Source organism: Leopardus geoffroyi, chromosome A3, assembly GCF_018350155.1.
Source record: "Leopardus geoffroyi isolate Oge1 chromosome A3, O.geoffroyi_Oge1_pat1.0, whole genome shotgun sequence".
NCBI lineage: Eukaryota > Metazoa > Chordata > Mammalia > Carnivora > Felidae > Leopardus > Leopardus geoffroyi.
Window position 1 is genome coordinate 126,851,232 of NC_059336.1, and position 22,227 is coordinate 126,873,458.

Sequence of the window (22,227 nt, forward strand, 5' to 3'; positions counted from 1 at the left end):
ATGGCCTTAGAGACTCAAAAATGCTTCAACTAATGTACATTTACCAATAGTTAAAATCAAACATGACATTCACATCTGACATATCTCTAGGCATCTGGGCAAAAATACACATGGAGTGACATGAGTCATTAAAGAGTAAAACACATCATATTTATTGATACAGAATAATTTCTAAGATACATTAATATATTGGTACAGAACACCTCTGGAAGGATCTACAAGAAATTAGACACTGTGCTTGCCTCTAGATATAAGAACTGGAGTCTGGTCATTAGGGTAGAAAGCCAACTGACTTTTTCACTCTATACTTTTGGACTATTTCACCTTTTTAATTAACCATTGAAATTCCTACCTTAAAAAATAACTTATTTAAATACACACACACACACACACACACACACACACACACACACACACACACACACACATAATCTGTTGAATTAGGCTTAGGTGGGATCCTTGAGAGCAGAGGACTGATTGCCTTTATTTAGGATTCCACTTGCCTAGGATTTTATATATAGTGAGTGCTCTACAAACATGACACTTTTCTAAAACAGGTAAACTTGATTCAAAGCATTTTATACATATATTTAAGGAAATGTTCAAAAAAAATAAAATCACAACCTCAGAAAAAGCACAAAAATTCACAAGTATTCCAAATTTAATTTTAAAACATAGCATAATGTAATAAATACTAGACAAATAAGCCACAATTTCATCTCCAGTCTTAGGAAAACCTCTTTGTTACTCTGGACTTGTTTTCTAATCTATAATATAATGATGCCAGTGTATAAATGGGGAGGTTAGAGTATAAACATTTTAGATATTAAAGAGTTTGGACAGGTATAATGCTGTACAATTCCTTTTTGTTTTTAATGTGTTTTTGTTTATTGTGATATAATTAATGTGATATAATTCACATACCACAGAATATATCTATTTAAATCACACCATTCAATGGTTTTAGTAAATTCAGAATTTTGCAACCATCACTGCAATCAACTTTAGAACATTTTCCTTAACCATCCACTTCCCCCAAAAAACCATCCCGTTAGCATTCATTTTCCCTTCTCCATCCTCAACCTCCCCTCCTCTCCCACATCCCCCATAGCCTTTGGTAACCATGAGTCTACTTTCTGTTTCTACAGATTATAGATTTACCTATTTGGAATTTTGTACATAGATTGAATCATACATGTCATCTTTTCCAACTGGCCTCTCATTTAGCATGCTTTCAAGGTTTATCATATTGTAACAGGTATCAGTACTTCATTTTCTTCTTATTGCCAATATTCCACTGTATTGATATACCACATTTTGTTTACCCATTCATCAGTTGATGGACATTTGGGTTGTTTCCACTTTGGGGCTATTATGAATTACGCTGCTATGGACATTTGTGTAAAGGTTTTTGTGTGGACACAGGTCTTCATTTCTCTTGGGTATATTTTTGGAAGTGGTTCTGCTGGATCATATGGTAACTATGTTTAACCATTTGAGGAACCACCTAACTTTTTCCAAAATGGCTGCCCCATTTTACATTCCTACCAGTAGGATAGGAGGGTTCCGATTTCTCCATATCGTCACAAACACTTGTTGTTATCCGTCTTCATGATTCTGGCCATCCTATTAGGTGTAATGTAGTATCTCATTGTGGTTTTGATTTATATTTTTCTGATAACTAATGACTTTGAGTTTTTCCATGTGCTTACTGGCCATTTGTACATCTTCAGAGAAGTGTTTATTCAGATATATTTATTCATTTGTTTTTTTGGGTCGTAAGAGCTATTGAGACACATGTTTCTAGTTACAAGTCCTCTATCACATTTATCATTTGAAAATATTTTCTACTTTTTATGGGTTGTTTCTTCATTTTGATGGTATCCTCTGAAACACAAAAATTGTTGGTTTTAATGAAGTACGATGTATTTACTTTTGTTGTCTGAGCTTTTGGTGCCAGATCTAAGAAATCTTTACCTAATCCAAAGTCACAAAGACGTATGTCTATGTTTTCTTCTAAGAGTTTTGTAGTTTGCAACCAGGTCTTTGATCCATTTTTGAGTTAATATGGTATGAGGTAGTGCTCAAAACTCATCCTTTTGCATATGGATATCCAGTAGTACCAGTAGAATTTCTCAAAGAAAACTGTTTCCCCATTGAACTGTGTTGGTACTCTGGTTGAAAATCAATTGAACATAAATGTTAGGGTGTATGTCTGGACCCTCAATTCCATCCCATTGATCTATAGGTCCACCTTTATGACATTACAGTACATTCTTCATTACTGAAACCTTATAGTAAGTTTGAAATCAGAATCAGGAAGGGCAAGTTCTCTCATTTCTTTTTTTTTAAAATTGTTTCACCTATTCTGTGTCCCTTAAATTTCCATATGGATTTTAGAATCAGGTTGTACTCTGGTGCAAATAAATCAGCTGGAATTGATGGAGATTGCATCGAATCTGGAAACTAGTTTGGGCAATATTGCCATCTTAATATCAAGTGGTCTGATCCAAGAACATGAGATGTCTTTCCATTTATTAGGTGTTCTTTTTTTTGAACAGTATTTTGTAGTTTTGAGTAAAAATTTTACACTTCTTTTGTTAAATTAATTACAAAGTATTTTATCCCTTTTGATGCTATCGTGAACAGAATTTACTTAATTTCATTTGTATTATTCACTGTGGGTATACAGAAATATAATTGATGTTTGCATATTGATCTTTTATTTATTAGTTCTAATAGTTTTTAGTGGGTTCATTAGAATTTTGTAGATACAAGATCTTGTCATCTGCAAATAACAACAGTTTTACTTTTTGCTTTCCAACCTGGTTACCTCTAGAGTTTTTGAATGCTAAATAAATTTATGTAAAACTTAATAGAGTTATTGAAGTTAATATTGTACAAATTCACTTTTATTTTTTAAAAAGAAAGGAAATAAAGTGCTACAGAAAGAAAAAAAAGAAAACAGAAAAGCCAATAAATTGGAGGAAAGAATCCTGGTTCCCATACCATTATTAATTAGTTGTGTGATCCTGAGCAAATTTCTAAGTCTCTTCTCATTATACATTCTATCTTGCAGATCTTTTTCTATTTGGCATACTGTGAACTCCCGGGGTTATGTAAGAAGTAGCTTTCCTCAGTTTAGTCAGCCATTATAACCATGATTTTTCCTAATTATTTTGAGCATCTTCCTCCTTTTCCATTTTTGCCCCTCATGAAAAGAATAAGATTAGCACAACTGGAAGAGCACCCTAAATGTATCTTCATATTGAGAGAAAATACAACTCTCAGGAAAAGCACAACAGAAGACATTGAGAGAGAGTAGGCAATTACAAAGAGTTATCCCCTTGGGAACCAGCTGAAATAAAAAAAACAAAACTTTAGAGGTTTGTGAACAAAATGAATAAAAGTGAGCAAATAGATGAAGCATTTTCCTAGTACTGTATTAACATTTTAAAGCTTTAACTAAAGAAAAATCAAGAACGATATAAAAATGGAAAAGTATGTTTTAGAAATGTACATTATCTGAAGTTTTTCTCACAAGGATCACCTTTTAAAACCAAAGTTTTAGGTAACGTCTTTTATTACAATTTTAATTAAAAATGGAAAAGAGTGTCTCATGACATACAGAAGCACATTACATTTTTATGCCAAATGCAGAGATTATGTGTTTATGGTACTAAAATACTACGTTATATTTAAATATTTTTAATTTCATTTCAAGAGTTTTGGAACCTTAGTTTTAATCTTTGACATAAAGGAAGAGGACTACCCAAACAAGTACCACAGTCACCTTTGTCCTTAGAACGCTGTAGAAAACCCAGAGAACCTTTAGCTGCATCTGGGAAACAGTCTTCCTTTCCAGCTGTGTCATAAGCCTGGGCACACTGTTCAGTTTCTTTAATATGTATTTTAGGATTATTCAGCTTGTTGGCATCATCTTTCTTGAACGGGGCTGGATAATGCTTCTGAGAACGAGGCTTCATTTTTTGAGTTGTGTATTTAGCTTTCCCAAACACTGGGACACTTTCTTCATCAGAGGAATGTCCGTCAAGGCAAACACTCTTCTTTATTACACTTTTCTGAGTGCTTTGCACATCAACTTTTCTATTATAATCTAAAGCAGTATTTGATGGTCCAATTCTGGAGGTCTTTACTATTACTGGGTTATTGACAGAATAAGGTACAGAAGTATTCATTTTATGGTTTTCTTGAAATAGATAGTCTCCTTTTAGAACTTTAGATTTTCTAGATTCATTTTGCAAATGATTTCCTAGAAGATCCTTTGAAAGATGTGATTGACAATCAGAACCATTGTTAGCAATACAAGATTCTTTTATGGTAACTAGGGACAAAGTCTTCAGGTCATTTGGTTGTGCATTATCCGGAGGATACGATGATTTTATACGTATTCGTTCCTTTAAAGGCAAATCTTGAAGATGTAAATCAGTAATGCCAGAAAGTAGATGTTCTTCAGTATCATCAATCTTTTGAAGATCCCTATCCAATACTTCATTAATGTCTGTGGTGCACCATTCTGATGCAAAGGACGATTGTTCTGGGATATTTTTAAAATTTTCAGCGATGGCTGTTTCAAGTTCTGATTTTAAACCATGAGAGGAAGTGTTTCTTGGAATAGCTGGAGAATTACTAAAAGAAGTACCTTCCCAGTCAATGGTGCTTAAGTGTAGATCAGCAATCACCGATACATTATAGGATGAGGTACTAGGTTGAGTAGATTCTGGAATTAGAGACTTACTGACAGCTGTAATTTGCTGCATAGGCAAAGGTCCTGGAGAAAACATTAAATGTTCTTGTGTATTCAAACAAGGGGTATCTTCAGGTAAAAGCAAGCTATTCAATGATGCAGAAATAGATTTCTGGGATAATGGACAATGAGGGGTAATTTCCAAATTTAACTTGGAATTCTGCTTAGAAAAGATGTCACATGTGGGGTTTAAAGTCATCTGTGACTGGAAATTCTTATTATCTGATTCTGGCCAATTGTTTTCTTTATGCTTAATTTTCAAGCCTGAAAAGAAAAAAAAATACAGCATTATTAAAATCGATTTCATTTTCCCTACCTTGAGTAAATAAATAAAGAGTGCAGATCAGAAATTTTCTGTATGAGCAATTTTTGCCTTTTTTTTGTCTCAGTGTATTCCTAGAAACTATATTATAATCATAACAAAATAATTATTAACAAAATATTATAAAATATTTTCTTTTGGAAACAATGTTATAATTGAATTTTTTTCTCATCAAGTTCTTGGAAATAAAGAAAATGTATTTATAATCCAAAAGATGTTATACATACTAGTTGCTCGCTAAGTGGTTAGTACAATTACTATTAACACTTGGTTTATTTAGCAGTCACAGAGTAGAATGGTTTACTCATGGCTTTAAACGAAATATGTCAAGGGGTGCCTGGGTGGCTCAGTCAGTTAAGCATCCAACTTTGGCTCAGGTCATAATCTCATGGTCTGTGAGTTTGAGCCCTGCATCGGGCTCTGTGCTGACAGCTAAGAGCCTGGAACCTGCTTCAGATTCTGTGTGTGTGTGTGTGTGTGTGTGTGTCTCTCTCTCTCTCTCCCCTCTTCTGCTCACGCTTTCTTTCTCAAAAATAAATAAACATTAAAAACATTTTTTAAAATTTTTTTAAGAGAAGTATTTCAAGACAAAGAAGCAAGAGTATAATCCTAGCTCTTGATTTAATAGAACTTTCAGGAAAATATAGACAAGATAGATTCAAATAGAACATTAAACATTTGTGTGTGGTATAAACAGCTATCAAATGTGATACTTACTTTTTTGTTTCTTCCCTTTCATTTCTAAGTTTTGTTTTTGGTAAACAGCAACAATCTCGGGATAAGCTGCTTCAAACAACGATAATTCTTCTATTGTTTTTAGAACCAATTCTCCATGTTTATCTTCCATAGCATAATGTTCTAAAAGATTAAAAATGCAGTAAGAACAGCCTTAACTGAAGGTTTGTAAAATTCAATTTTTCTAGGTAACTAAATCATGAGCAAATTGACGATTCATTACACATCTTGCTTTACAATATCTCTATTCTAATAATTTATTGATACTAGTGCAGAATTGATTTTCTTCTGCCTTGCAAGATCTGGAAAATGATTCCTTTCAAAATTAGAACTTTAAATTCTCTTGCTTTAAAGATGGTACTTACAGAATAGAAAACTTTGTTTAGATAAGGTTAGTTGGTTTGAATTCAGTAGGAGTGTTAAAATTTCCAGAAAAAGAGTGGGAACAGACAGTTTCCTAAAACCACAACATTAACTTTCTTTAGTGGTGGCTTCTGAAAAGAGCAGAATTGAGGATATACTCAGGCTCACTGGACTCACAAGTGGCTGATACATGAAAATGAGAATGCTTGCATGTTGAATTTACAATAAGGTATATAAATAGTAGGTTAGGTACTTATGTTTATCCTACATGAGTGCAAAGCTGCATGAGAAGCCACACTATAGTGAAAATATTAGTTGATGAGTTTAAAGTACAAAGAGAGGAAACAGGTGACTTAAACTATTTCCTAGTTAAACAGCTTGCTTACATCTTCTCCCTTAAGCAATAGAACCCACAAGAACGATGCTCAATTCTGGACAGAGGAGATGTACTGCCGAACTGGGTCAATGCTATTTTCTTTCCTGAAAATATACGACAGTTGGTGGAACTGTTCCTAAACAGTCTTCAAAATTCTTCAGCTATTTTCCTGTTATTGCTTAGAGTAGTTTATCTAGTTCTTTATAATTTCATTCTTCAAAATCATCTACAACTTAAACTTTCATTGACAAATCTACTGCCTCACTTATTCACATATAGTCACACAATCTAACTTCAAAGCCAGACAGAAATGAATTTGGAATCACTTTCCATTTTAAATGATCTGTGCTTTCCCTGCCTTCAGTTTTGGAGGTAGCTCAGAGTTCACTGCATTTTTGTCTGTAGCAAAATAAGAGTAATTTGACAACTATACATCCCCATAAAAACAAAACAGACTAAAGAAGGAGAAGACAGCAGCATTTTCTTAATAGAAATCAAAACTGCTTCCATATTATGTTCTTAAACATTACAAAATAAAGGTCAACTTAAGGTATTAAAATAAAATTACTTGAAATTTTTAATATTTACTATTCATCAAAACTTATTTAAATAGCACAGGTAAACTATGAAATTAATCCTCAGTGAATGTGATATGTCTTTATTTTTTACATACATACATGTTTTATATATGTATACAATATTTGCTAAACATATATGATTAAATGTTACAAAGTTTGCCTAAAGTGAATACATACCAGGCTTTTCCCATTCTATTTCCAAGCAATGAATTCCATTTCTGATTCGGGTTTTAACAATTCTGAAAAACAAATTCTTCTAATGAGGTCCAACTGCAGTAGGTATTTGGAAATTTCCAATTTGTAGATTATTCAATTTCCATTGATTTTTATTCTATTTTTATAATATTCTAAAAATACTATAAAGAATTATGACATAGTTATTCCTCCAACTAGTTATTCAAAAGATAATTTTATTGTTAAGTGTACAGAGCTTGTAATTGTTTTACCCTATCAGATTTCATTATTATTCAGTGTTCCTCTTTTCCATAATAATGATCTTTCTTTTAAAGCCTATTTTTTGTTAATAGGGAAGTTTAATCCAGTTACATTTATTGTGACTACTGATTTAGCTGGACTCATTCGTACATCTTATTCTGTGTTTCTGTTACCAAGCTTTTTCTGTGGTACTTCCCCTCTCCTCCTTCCTGTATTCTTTTGGTTTGACAATTTTACTTTCCTATTTTATGTATTAATTTTGAAGACAGAGATCGTATTTCTGGTGTTTTAGTGGTTACCCTTCAGTATTTACATGTATACTTTGGAAGTTTTAGTTTATTATCATCATCATATATTAATCATCAAGCATTATGCAGCTATTTATATACATATTTTTCCAATTTATTAAATTAGCTAATACATTTTATTGATTTCTCTTTATTGATTGACCACTGTTTTTTGTTATCCACATCATCCCTCTAGATTCATTTTTCTTCTTGCTTAGATACATCCTTTAACAGTGGTTTTAATGAGGATCTGTGATTTACTCACCAACCAGTAAATCATGCATTAATGATGTCTAGGTTGCCAATTATTTTTACTCAAAGGTTTGAAATGTTACTCTATCATCTTCTGGCATCTATTAGTGTCATGAAAGATTTGTGTTATCAGATCGACATTCCTTTGTAGTTTATCTTTTTTCTTTGATACTCCCCCCGCCAAACTTTCAGCTTGAAAATTTTCAAACCTTTAGAAAAGTTGCAAGAATAACACAATGAACACTCAAATACCCTTCACTGAGTTTCACCAATTCTTAGTTTTTGTTCCTCATTCACTTTACATTTTTGTTCCCTTTCTGGTCCATTGAAATAGTTCTATGGTTAAGCTTGGCTATACCACTTTATGTTTATTTCTTTTAATAATCTGGTATCACTACTTGTTTGAGTAGAAAAGTGTGTGAAGGCACAAACTTACTATGTTAGGTTAACTATAAGCCCTGAATAAGCTCTTAATATTTTCTACTAGACCTTTACTCCAACTTTATATAATGGAGAGCTATACACCCCACTATTAAAGATATTAAGAAGATTATTTTAGATCATAAGATACTCAAATGGAAACACACAGACTTCTTCATTCAATTCTTTATATTACCGAATTGGCTGTAGTTGATTAGAATTCCTTCTACCAAGCTTTCTTTCTATCATGTCATAGTGGGTCAAAAGCACTAACAATTTCTCACATGCATAGTGACTGGGCCACTCCATTTTTTCAAGAGTAAATCTCTGTAAATATAAAACAAAACAAGATTTTGTTATCTCTTGGAGACAAACAGCACTTTTAAGTGGTATTATTTTTTTCCTATTGAATTAACATTAGTTAAAGCAGGATCAATGAGAATATTCATGGAAAGAATAAGGAGTTTCCTAAGGAGGCAACATTGCACAATGATCAAGTGTGAGGGTTGTCAATTTGAACCCTAGGATGATATTTCTGAGATGTTGGGTAAATTACTTAACCTCTTTTAGCCTCAGGATTTCCATCATAAAATATAACCCAGCTCAGAGATTACAAAGATTAAGTGAAGTTACATGTAATGGGTTAAATATCACAGCAAATTTTAATGTTCAATAAATGTTGGCTGCCATTATTACTACTGAGGTTGGTAGGGATAAGCAACAAGTAGTTACAATTTATTGAACCGCTCTGTTTCTCTGGTCACTGTATTAGGGGCTATCATAAATAATATCATTTAATCTTTTTTTTTAATGTTTAGTTATTAATTTTGAGAGAAAGAGAGCATGAGTGGGGGAGAAGAGCAGAGCAAGAAAGAGAATTTTTAAGAAAAAATTTTCAATGTTTATTTTTGAGAGAGAGAGAGACAGAGTATGAGCAGGGGAGTAGCAGAGAGAGAAAGGGAGACACAGAATCTGAAGCTTGCTCTAGGCTCTGAGCTGTCAGCACAGAGCCCGATGCAGGGCTTGAACCCATGGACAGGACCATGAGATCATGACCTGAGCTGAAGTCTGACACTTAACCGACTGAGCCACCCAGGCACCCCAAGAGAGAGAGAATTTTAAGCAGGCTCCATGCTCATCGTGGAGCCTGACGTGGGGTTCAATATCACGACCATGAGATCATGACCTGAGCCAAAATCAAGAGCTGGACACTTAACTGACTGAGCCATCCAGGTGCCCCAATCTCATTTAATCTTCACAGTGACTTCGTGAAATAAGCAATATTATTTCTATTTTGAGGATAACACATATCCAGGGTCACAGAGTAAGTGATACACTGTCCAAATTTAAAGTTATGTCACTGATTAAAAATCCCAATGTCCTTTGGTGAACACAGCATAATGTATAAACTTGTCACATTCCTAAGTTGTACACATGAAACTAATGTAACCTTGTATATCAACTATACTGAAAAAAAAAAAAATTCCATTGACCTTGTAAACTATACCACCTTTTATAACAACATATTCAATCCTCAAATTTTCTGGGTGTGGTCTGCAAAGTATGGTTCCTATGTGGCAAAGGAATGAAAACTAGAAATAAATGCTGAAAAATACATGGGCAGTCAATAGCTGTTTTAAATCTCTTAGACCAAAGTGAGTATCCCTTATCTTCCTAGTATCCCACTACATACTATAAGGTAAGTATTTTCTGATACCTGAAACAATAATAAATCAGGTCTTTGGTACCTGATAACCTTCACCAACTTATCCTTGTTCAGAAGGAATTCTTGAATAACCTAGCAAGAGAAAATAAAATAGGAATTCAGATTTCAAACTTTTTAAAAGAACTTCTGAAATAAAACACACATTTGAGCTATTAGTTATTACCTCATGGAAAGGGAATCCCTCACAACCGCAAGCTTTTCTGAAAATAAATTATATACATGTTGTTAATATAATCAGGCAACTCAGCCTCTAAATTCATCTCATCCAATTTCTGCTCATTTAGTGAAAAATGTTCTTGGATAATATCCTAGTCTTCAAGCTTCTCTTTGAGTAACTATTAAATCACTATCTTCTGAGATAGCCCAATATTTGAACCAAATCAAAAAAAAGGATTTTGTGAAATGTTACTAATCTAGACATGGGGGAAGATTATGTGGAAGTAATTTGAGTAGAGGTGTATAAATAGGTAAGGACAGAAAAAATAAGTTAAAAAAAACCTTACTTCTTAATGCTGTTCTCTACTGCACTTAGTTGTCTATCGCGCTCTGCACGGTGCCACTCACAAGGACAGCAATATTCATAATCATGTGGTTCACAATATCGGTCAGTTTTACACAGTTTGCAGCCATTACGTACATGATCCTTAGGTGAACCTTGATGGAAACACAAAGTATGATTTTCACTGCTTTTTAGATTTACTTTCTACACACATCTTTTTTTTTTTTTTTTTGCCCTTATCCAAATTTTTAAAAACGAATACTGCCTAGCAAAGTGCTTAGCATACAGAAAGGTTCCAATACATTTAGGTTGAACAGAATAATGAACACTACAGTAATTCTTAAGACAAAATAGATCCTGAGCTATTACACTTACATGACACTATTTTTGTTTCTATAAATTACTCTTCTATCTGAAAGCGTTAACTTGTAACCAGAAGTTACACATTTACAATAATCAACAATTAAAACTTTGTGGTTTATTTGGTAGCTATATGCAAGAAAAATGGGATATAATTATTAGCATTAAAAAAGATTACTTAATAGAATAATTCATGAAATGGTTTAATGAGAATATTAAAAGAATATAACAGTTAATTACCTCTGCTAGTTAATTCAGTTACCTCACAGCTATTTTTATTCATTTATTTTTAAAGGTTTTATCTTTTAATTAAAAAAATTTTTTTTAATGTTTATTTTTGAGAGAGACAGAGTGAGAGTGGGGGAGGGGCAAGGAGCTACAGAGGGAGACACAGACACAGAATCTGAAGCAGGCTCCTGGCTCCCAGCTGTCAGAGCAGAGCCTGAGGTGGGGGCTCGAACCCATGAATCTCGAGATCATGACTTGAGCTGAAGTTGGACACTTGACCGACTGAGCCATCTAGTTATTCAGAGTTTATTTTTAAGCAATCTCTATACCCACTGTGGGGATCAAACTCACAATTCTGAAATCAAGCCTCACATGCTCCACTGACTGAGCCAGCCAGATGCCCCCCTCTACAGCTATTTTTAAACTGCTTGGAACATGAATATACTATGAATGTGGCACAGGTGTGGGGCCCTAGCTCCCTTAGAATGAAAGCATGACCACCTTTAACATTGGTTTGAGAATATAGAAGAGCACATATAATTGACAGAAACTAAAATTGTCATTTTATAAAGTATCAAAAAACTACAGAATGGAATTTTATAAAACATCTTATAAAACTTTTATTTCTTCTATGATTTTGTCTCTAATTTAACAATGTTTCTGAACATATATTAAGACAAATAGATAAAGAATTTCTAAGAGAAATTAGGAGAGCTAATAAGATCTCCTAGTCTCTCCTGGGAGTGAAAGGTGTTTCTGATCCAGTATACAGTAATGACATCTTTTTTTTTTTTTTAAACAAGACTAATGAAGAGGAACCAAGCTATTTTCAATAACAATGAACATGTATATAGAAATTAGTGTTAAGTCACTATCTTCATGCAATAAAAACAAATGCTTTCAGTTCGATTTTCCCCTAAGACTTAGCAGGATATATTTTTTTGTTTAAATGGATTTCTACATACAAAACATAATTTTAACATCTAAGTAATTTGGTATCATAGTTTAAAACTTCACTTATCCTGTATTTATCACTTACATCACATTATTTCAATCAATTAACAATTACTGAGTGCCTACTATGTATATGTGACACAACTCCTGACACCAAGAATTTTCAATCTACTGAAGAAGACAGGTATGTATGTAGGCATGTAAGAAGTATTATAAGATCAGGATGAGGTGCCTGGGTGGTTCAGTTGGTTAAGCCTCCGACTTCGACTCAGGTCATGATCTCAAGGTTCGTGAGCTTGAGCCCCACAATGGACTCTTTGCTGTAGCAGAGAGCCCCCACTGGATCCTCTCTCCCCGTCTCTCTCTGCCCCTCCCCAAATGGCACATGTGAGGGTGTGCATGTGTGTGTGTGTGTGCGCGTGGGCATGCTCTCTCAAAATGAAGTAAAAATTAAAAACAAGAAAACCAGAACAGGATGTGGGTATCAGACACTTATATTCTCGAGATATCACCCCCTATGTCTGCTTACCTGGATGGGAACACACAGAACAATGGGCCAGTTTTTTAATAACTACTGGCTGTGGATCAGAGAAAGAAGGCTTTTCATTCCACTGAGTAAATCTGTAAAGGAAAATGATTTTAAAAGGAAAACAAAACAAAAACAAGGTCACCAAAATGCATGCTCTCAAAGGTCAGGCTATTCTGTTCCCTTACCACCTGTCTCATTTTCCCTTTGCAGGAGATGGAGTTGCTGGCCCAGCCTGTGAAAACTCTCAGTCTATGTACCTCAATTTAAAAATGTGGTTCCAAAGACAACAGAATTGCAACAGGAGGAAGAGAGAATCAGACAGTCACAGAGGAAAAGAGAAGGAGGACACAGGAGGGGGAGGAGAGGGAGGAGGCCCGAGAGAGAGGAAGGGTGAGGGAAGAGAGAAAAAGAGTATGTGTATATGTGTTCACATGTATACTCTTGTATTCATTTTTTTTTTTAAAGAATCCTAAGTTAGGCAGCAATATGTAGAGAGAATGAGATGTATATACCTGTTTGATCTCTCTTCTGTGTGCCAGAGTATAAAACAAATAGAATCATGTACATGAACATTACCCTGTATCAGGAATTGGGAGCAGGGTAAAGGATAAAACTAAATAGAACATCAAACTTCTGGGTAAAAATTGTTTAAAAAATCTAGACCATTTGAAATTATCATTTTCTTAATCTCTCATGCAAGCAGCAAAAACATTACCTGTTAAATGAGTGATTTTAAAGAAAATGCTTTCAGCTAAAATGTCCACTGAACAAAAAGTTAATTTTATTTTTGGCCAAAATTCTAGGTAACATAAAACCACCAAGGGGATAGTTAAGTATTCATCATAAAACATAAGTGCTCTGAATTATATTCCTCTGCTTATAGAAGTTAAAGTTCAAATAAAAAGCTGAATTATCTCTTTAGTACCTTGTGCAGGATCTGACACTAGGAGTTATTATTTGGCTTTTGGAATTTCTGATTCATTTATTACAAAGACTAAGTATAAGCTTGCTAAAAATTAGCATTAATAGATGCTGGTTAAATACACAGAAACTTCAAATGTGGAAGAAAAAAAAAACCTAGGGGGAAAGTCAGTCTAAATTAATCAGTTAGAATGGCACATAATGATAATGTAATTTTATGTAATGTAATAAAATGTAATTTTATTCTCTTCAAGTGTTCAAACATTTCATAAAATGTTGCCAAAAATACATACTTGCTGAAACTATTACAATAAGAATGATCTGTAGTTAGTCAAGTGCCATACCTTCTTGCTTTTTATTCTTTATATTATTCTTCACATTCCCAAATGATTCCAGGCCAAAGTATATCTTTTTTTTCCTGCTTTGGCATCATATTCACTGATACCAGTAATGGATATATTGAAGTCTATCAGTAGCTTTATAGCTTTCGAAGGAGCACAACAATTTCAAGTTTTTTTCATGGCCATTCCTTCTTGATTTCTACAACTTAATGTTTCCTTTCATGCACTCACCATCTCAAACCTATTGGAGGCCAAGACTGCTTTAAGTCTCCTAGTATCCCAGTTCCTTCTTATTCATTTGACACTTTATCATTAATATTAATTTAAAAATAAATATTAAATAATTAATATTAACATAGACTGTTGCTTTCACTAAGTAAACATAATTCACATGGTTTCAAAACGAAATAGCACAGTTGGTAAACTTCCATATATTCTGTACCTTAATTGTCTTGAATCCTCAAATTGTATAGACTAAATCAATTAGAATTTATATATTACTAAATATGTGGCTATAGAAGAAAGGGCACTCAAGGAAAAATTTTGACCAAGTGTTACTTATTAAATATTTGCAATATGTCAGGCATTTCACTTATAGAGTATATGATATCAAAATATTTTATATGGAAAATAATTTTAAATAAAAATTATTTTACAGTTATGTTTACCTTTACTTGGTGGCAAAATAGTCTAAAATAGCCTGTGGTAAAAGCCCGAGGTTATAAATAAACACATTTGGCATCTTACTACTTGTGTTTGTAGTGACCTAATAATGAAAAAAATACAATATGGCTTAGGACACATACTTTCATCCTTTCTTTAAAAAAACCTCACAATAAATAAAAATCACTGATTTTGTTTATTTATTATTATTTTTTAAATCTGTGATTTTAAATGAAAATATAGAGGAGCTTAAAAATACAAAACTCTGTCTCAAGAAAGCATAATACTTTTTGAAATATTTATTATTCAGTTCAAAAAGAATAAATGTCTAATGTCACAAGAAAGTTTTAGTTACCTTTGAAGTAAACTTTGCCCTTTCAAAATCTGTATAAGTTTTAATGCTTGCTCTTTTCCAACTCCAGGGACTCCCTTTCAGAAAGTGGAAAAGAAATGCCAATGTTAATCACAGGGGAACGGAGAAATAAAGTATGGCATATCCTGCAGTCTGAGATTGTGCAGCTGACAGAATAAGGTAACTAGGTCACGATAGGAAAAGATGTGCAAGGTACACTGCCATATGTAAAACAAAGATTGCAGAATAGCTCACCCTGTGATCTAAATTTGTAAGTAAAATAACTACTACATCATCCATTAATCTATGCAAACAACGAAGTCACAGGGTTATATACTTAACTGCTGACAGCATTTATTTTAAGGGAGGGAGGAAAAGAATTTTAGAAGGCTTTTACTTTTTATGTTAATTACTTTGATAATCTTTTAATTTGATCTACTTCAAGTTATATTTGTAATCAGAAAGAGCATGGTCATTTACTTTGATGAACATTTAATATTTAAAAACTCGGATATCAAAAGAGAACAATGTTCTTCCAAGTTAACTCTTGAAATGAAAACTTAGGAAAAATTAAAACAAGTGTTAACTGTCCAACACACAATAAAATGTCAATAAATGTATATCTGCAGGACAATTTCTTGTTTGAGTCGTCCAGAGCCTAGAGAAGTTTATGCATGTATCCTTATAAGCAGGGCTGCCATTTAGCAATGTGCACTGGGACAGACATACCAGTGTTAAGAATACTTCCTAATCGGTTAATAAATATTCATTGCACAAGCATCCTAAGTGCCTGCTGCCAAAGGGGTCTCCCCTTCAGTCTGAATCTCCTTCCCAACACACTTACAGTCAGGATCAGCTACTAAAAGGGTCACACCTGGCATAAGAGTGGTTCCCAGAAGTCTGTTTCCTGGCTACAGCCTATATCTTTGCATACAGGTTGCTACAGATTTTGTATACCACCCTTCTTATATTAGCATTTAGCTACATCTTAAGCTTTTTGAAGGTAAATCATGTTAGTCCATAAGTCTTACAAATCTTTAAGTAGAACAATATAAATGGATAGTGGTTTCGTTACAAAGGATAGAAAATGTCAAAATAGCGAAGGTTAATGCATAATGTAACACCACTAAAGCTAAAATTGGTTTCTGTGAGTTTAATTTTGCGAATTTTTTCTTACTTTCAACATTCAGCTGTTTCTAGACTTTAATTATTATATAATGACATACGGGAAATAAAAATCTTCTATTTCAGAATGAGAACTATAATGAAACAATTATTTTTGTGTTATTTAAAAGTTTCCCTCCTCCTGCTTCCTTTAGTTACTACTTAAAAGAGTGATTTCTCTAAGTCAGTCAGAGACAGATATGATATATTTTCACTCATATGCGGATCTTGAGAAACTTAACAGAAGACCATCGGGGAAGGGAAGGGGCAAAAAATACTTACAAACACAGAGGGAGGGAGGCAAATAATAAGAGACTCTTAAATACAGAACAAACTGAGGGTTGATGGGGGGTGGGGGAGAGGGGAAAGTGGGTGATGGGCACTGAGAAGGGCACTTGTTGGGATGAGCACTGTGTGTTGTAGGTAAGCCAATTTGACAATACATTATATTAAAAATAAATTTAAAAATAGTGATTTCTCTGATCACTGAGGACATAAGTTAGAAATGAGGGTTAATAATTTTAGTATCCTATTTTTTCCCTCTCCCCTAAGCTCTGATAAAAAAAAATATATATATGTATATATATATATATATATATATATATATATATATATATGTATATATATATGTCATTCTTCTTTAGACTTCTCTTGGGGATTGGGGTGCCTGGGTGGCTCAGCTGGTTAAGCATCTGACTGCAGCTCAGGTCACGACCTCGTGGCTCGTGAGTTCGTGCCCTGCATCGGGCTCTGTGCTGACAGCTCAGAGCCTGGAGACTGCTTTGGATTCTGTCTCTCCCTCTCTTTCTCTGCCCCTCCCCTGCTTGCACTCTGCCTCTCTCTCAAAAATAAGCAAACATTAAAAAATAAATAAAATTATAGACTTCTCTTGGGGATGGAATATGTAGTCTAACAAGGGATTCAGTAAGAATACAGAAATGATCAGTAAGGACATGATGACAGGACTACATACTAAGAACTACAAGACAAATCATTCAATATTTTTAAATATACTTAAGAATGGGGTTATCCTTGTAATGCTTAATTTATCACTCACCTATTAGTATACCTATTTGTTTATTGTGCATCTTAAATAAAATGTTTTCATGAATAAAACTCAGTGCAATGCTAAGAAGCAAGGAGGGATGAATGGCTTACCCCAATAATTATATCGCCTAGCAACAGTAATAACATTGAGCATGTGTAGTTGGAAAGCTGGAAGGAAGACTGAAAACCACAAAATAGACAAAACAGTGATAGAAACTAATATTGGTATGATATGAGAAAAGAGTGATTCCTATACATTTTTAAAAGGGTGGTAAAACTTGAATGTGAATCTCTTAGTCTAGAGTAAGTCTTAAAGTCTTGATCTTCAAGCTGTGGGACTAGTTACTATTCCATTCTCATTTGCAACATTCAGTGTCACAAGGAACCAGCTTTTTAATGCCACTTGAAATGCTGGTTCTTTTAGTTACTGAGTTGTTTATTATGCCTAAAATTATACTCTAAGTTAGGTTATTAATCATATAGCCATATTATTTTCATATTTATGCAGCATGTAAGACATCAAAAAAGATACACTGTGACCAGTAAGTAAATAGGACAATCTAAGTGTACCTTGGGGAGATAATCACAGCCAAGTAGTATCGCCAGTCCGACCAGAGCCTCTCTATCCAAACCTAGTTTACTCTTGATAGATGGCATTGTGTAACAATCAACATGTGGATCCTGGAAAGAAAGTACGGATTTAGTTTCATCTTCAAAAAGTAAACATTTATACTTTAAGCATTACAAAAACTAATTGGTCAGAGTTGTCTCTAAATGCTTAATTATTCCTTAAAGTTAAGTGGGAAAAATTGTGCTGATCACCAGGATCTTCAGACTCCAACACTTCAATATCCGGAAATAAAGTCATAGTTTCAAAAATGGCTTAAAAAATAAACTATTATAGTCAAAATGTTCCTCTTTATTATTTTTGATGTTTTACAAAATATTTTCAATTTACAAAATTACACACTGTAAAGTGTATATTATAAAAAGTAAACATTCCCAGTAAGTGCATCATCTAAAATTAACTATTATTGGGGCCCCTGGGTTCAGTCAGTTAAGCATCTGACTTTGGCTCAGGGCATGATCTCACAGTTCGTGAGTTCAAGCCCCGTGTCTGGCTCTGTGCTGACAGTGAGGAACCTGGAGCCCAGAGCCCACTTCAAGTTCTGTGTCTCACTCTCTCTCTGCCCTTCCCTGCTCACACTTTGTCCCTCTCTGTCTCAAAAATAAACACTTAAAAAATTAACTATTATTAATAGTGTAGCGCATGTTCTTTCAAAAAACAGTTTGACACATAAATACAAATATTTATTATTAGCTATATTTTTAAGCAAAAATAGAATTATATGGAAGTGCTACTTTGTAACATGTTTTTGCTTGCTAATATATCTTTAATATCAGTAATATGTATCTTTTTAATGACTGCTTGTTATTACATTATAATGGACTCTGAGGCAATGTTTCTCAGTGAGCACACAATGAACATTTTCAGAGAGGTAACAGAATTGTCTGGCAAGAGGTTTTTAGCTTTCCGGGCTCCAATCTACCAAATGTCTGTTGTCTTGGCCAACTTTGAAAAGTTACAACCAAAATTTCCCCTGACCTCTCTGAGAACCATGGCTGTATTCAACCATTCCCTAGAAATGGGCATTTGGGTTGTCTGCCACATTTTTGTAATTACTAATAATGTTGCAATTAACATCCTCATACATCTCTTCTTGCATATTTGGAGGTGTTGTTGAAGATAAATTACTAAAAATGGAAATCTGGGGTCAAAGCAAAACATTTCATATGCATTTTTATAATATATTATCAAAACATTTAGAATTAAACCATGTGAAACAAATCAAGCCCTTAAGAGAGAAATGCACATTTCAAAGAAAATGAACTGTGCGTCAATGATATTTGTAACAACAGTAAACATTTATTTCATTTAGCAATTGCTGTGTGCCAGGTATTGTGGTAATCATTTTACACATATTGTTTCATTCCATCATTTAATAACCCCTTTTAAAAAGGTACTTTGTCGGGGCGCCTGGGTGGCTCAGTCGGTTGGGCGGCCGACTTCGGCTCAGGTCATGATCTCGCGGTCCGTGAGTTCGAGCCCCGCGTCGGGCTCTGTGCTGACAGCTCAGAGCCTGGAGCCTGTTTCAGATTCTGTGTCTCCCTCTCTCTGACCCTCCCCTGTTCATGCTCTGTCTCTCCCTGTCTCAAAAATAAATAAAACGTTAAAAAAAAAAATTTTAAAAGGTACTTTGTGAAACAAATGCTGGCAGAGAGAAAGAAACAAAGGTACCTTGGTATTCATAGAGAAATTCCTATAAACAGTCTGGGCTCCATATAGGAAAGCATCCCCATCATTGGTGAGGCAGCCGTCCACATAACCACTGGCATTAAGATAAGCACACATGGCTTCAGCTTCCCCAGCAGCTTGGACCCAGGGAATTCCTAAGCATTCCAGCATATCAAGGCACTGGAAAGAAAACGTGGGAGCAAGATATCTAAGACCATTTTTATTGCTCTTTCTTTCAGTGTTTAACTGATGTCTATATGACAAATATTAACTATTTAAGTGTTTTACAAATTCTGATATTTAAGAAATAACTGGAAATTTGAATACTGAATACTTTATGGCATTACAGAATGATTGCTTAACTTTAGGTGTGACAATAAGAAATGTACTGTGGTTATGTTTTTGTTTATTTTTAAGAGTCCTTATCTTTTAGACAAAGATAATGAAATATTGAGACTGAGGCAATATTGTGTCTGGGATTTGCTCCAGAATGACATGGGAGAAGGGACTGAGTGGGGACATAGGTGAAACAAGAGTTGATAATTGTTTAAGATTGATGATAATTGTTTAATTACTTTTGTGTTGATTTAAAATTTTCTATAATGAAAACTTAAAAAATGTTAATGTCCATTAAAAAGTAATCCAGGGGCGCCTGGGTGGCACAGTCGGTTGAGCGTCCGACTTCAGCCAGGTCACGATCTCACGGTCCGTGAGTTCGAGCCCCACGTCAGGCTCTGGGCTGATGGCTCGGAGCCTGGAGCCTGTTTCCGATTCTGTGTCTCCCTCTCTCTCTGCCCCTCCCCCGTTCATGCTCTGTCTCTCTCTGTCCCAAAAATAAATAAACGTTGAAAAAAAAAAATTAAAAAGTAATCCATATTCAGGATGCCTGGGTGGCTCAGTCAGTTAAGTGTCCGACTCATGATTTTGGCTCAGGTCTTGATCTCATGGTACTCACAGTTCGTGAGTTTGAGCCCCACATTGGGCTCTGTGCTGACAGTGCAGAGCCTGCTTGGGATTCTCTCTTTCCCTCTCTCCCTGCCTCTCCCCCATTTGTGCTGTCTCTCTCTCTCGAAATAAATAAACTTTAAAAAAGCACTCCACATTCAATTAAAAATTAATTTAAAAATATTCAATTTGCATTTTGGTCAATGTTATCTCAAGATTAAAGAGAAATATCTTCTAAATGATTAATAGTTAATCACAGTAAGATTTAGTATCTGCAAAATAACAAAAATTCTTCTCCCATGATGGGAGCTCTTCCCATGAGCTCTTCCAAAGAAGATACTATTATCCAATTTTACTTGAGACCTTAAGGTTCTTTTTTCTTCCTCTATCATGTCTGTACAATGAAACTCTCATGTTGTGGGAAACCAAGTAGGAGCCAGTTGTTGATTTGCTCCTAGAAGTCAATTGTCTGTGCAAGCGATTTCTTTCTATCAATTTGCTGACTCATGAACAATCTGTGAGTTTTCCTTGCATTATGAGTTGAATCTGGATGAACAGCTTGTAATTTAGCCTTATAGCCTACTGCATTGTTTCTTGTCATTTTCACATTCCACATTGAGAAATATTGGGTATGGTGAGGAAAAATGCCTTTTTACCGGTAGTTTTTGGAGACTGATAAAGTAAATATCATCTATTGCTTTAACTGATTGCTTGCATGCTACATTACACAATACAAACCTCTGCTAGATGTTGCCCAAGGTGGACAAGGTTCAAAAAGACAAAGTACTGTGTTAGAAAAAGAGAGTACTTTCCAGGACTCTGGCTAGGTGACTTTAGGGAGATAGTTTTATTACAGGGGTTGCTTCTGCCTTCCTTTAAATAAGAATTATCTTTTCATAATAAACAAAATAATTTGGAAGTTATTTTAGATTCCTGCATTGTCATTCCAATTCTTCAAAAACCAGCACAGAATTTGGAAGGCTGGTTGTAAATTTTGCTACCCTAAGTGTCTGTCACGTGGGGTGGTATTGGAGGAAGACTAATTTGTGTTTTCATGCTTATACCTAAGAGACTGCAGTGGGTTAGCAGGAAGTAGGGCCTAGAAACTGAGGGTACAGAAATATAAAAATGAAAGTTTTATTCATTCAGGCAATACTGAACACTCACACAAAATGCTTAAGGACATCACAATTACTGCAATAAAGAAACAGAAATGGAACAATTTTCTCAAGAAGAGATGGACATCTTTTTGTTTTATACTGGGTATTAATGCCCTGAGTATACAGACCATGGATATTTCTAGGAACAGACTATGCAAGAAATAATTAGAATCCAGTACAGATATTTTCTTCAACTACTGATAGTCATTAAGGTGGAAAAAAAACTATTTTTTAAAATCTTATGTTAATAGAAAATAAAATTTCAAGAAAAAATGATTAATTTATACAATATTGTTTAAAAGAAATGAACTTTTAAGCCATAATTAAAAAGGAAACAGGGATATGAATTAAAAGCAAATATAATAAAAAGTTTATATCCTTAACATAAAGAAAACAAAAGAAAAAAATTTCTTTATCTTGGGGTTGTGAGTTTGAGCCCTGCATTGGGTATATAGATTACTTAAAAATAAATCCAGGGCATCTAGATGGCTCAGTCGGTTGAGCAA

General features: G+C 34.2%; 1 protein-coding gene across 1 annotated transcript in view; it reads right to left on the reverse strand.

Annotated features, from left to right (window-relative positions):
• Positions 1-128: 128 nt before the first annotated feature.
• The window catches only part of GEN1 (GEN1 Holliday junction 5' flap endonuclease), a 32,794-nt gene continuing 10,695 nt past the window's right edge, over positions 129-22,227 (reverse strand). Inside the window, exons 4-14 of the mRNA XM_045447663.1 lie at positions 19,620-19,796; positions 17,891-18,001; positions 15,113-15,186; positions 12,833-12,924; positions 10,766-10,916; positions 10,426-10,462; positions 10,254-10,334; positions 8,733-8,863; positions 7,320-7,381; positions 5,808-5,948; positions 129-5,032 (exon numbers count right to left, since the gene is read on the reverse strand). Coding sequence (XP_045303619.1) covers positions 3,720-5,032; positions 5,808-5,948; positions 7,320-7,381; positions 8,733-8,863; positions 10,254-10,334; positions 10,426-10,462; positions 10,766-10,916; positions 12,833-12,924; positions 15,113-15,186; positions 17,891-18,001; positions 19,620-19,796 — 2,370 coding nt within the window. The 3' untranslated portion in view covers positions 129-3,719. The remainder of the gene's footprint in view (positions 5,033-5,807; positions 5,949-7,319; positions 7,382-8,732; positions 8,864-10,253; positions 10,335-10,425; positions 10,463-10,765; positions 10,917-12,832; positions 12,925-15,112; positions 15,187-17,890; positions 18,002-19,619; positions 19,797-22,227) is intronic.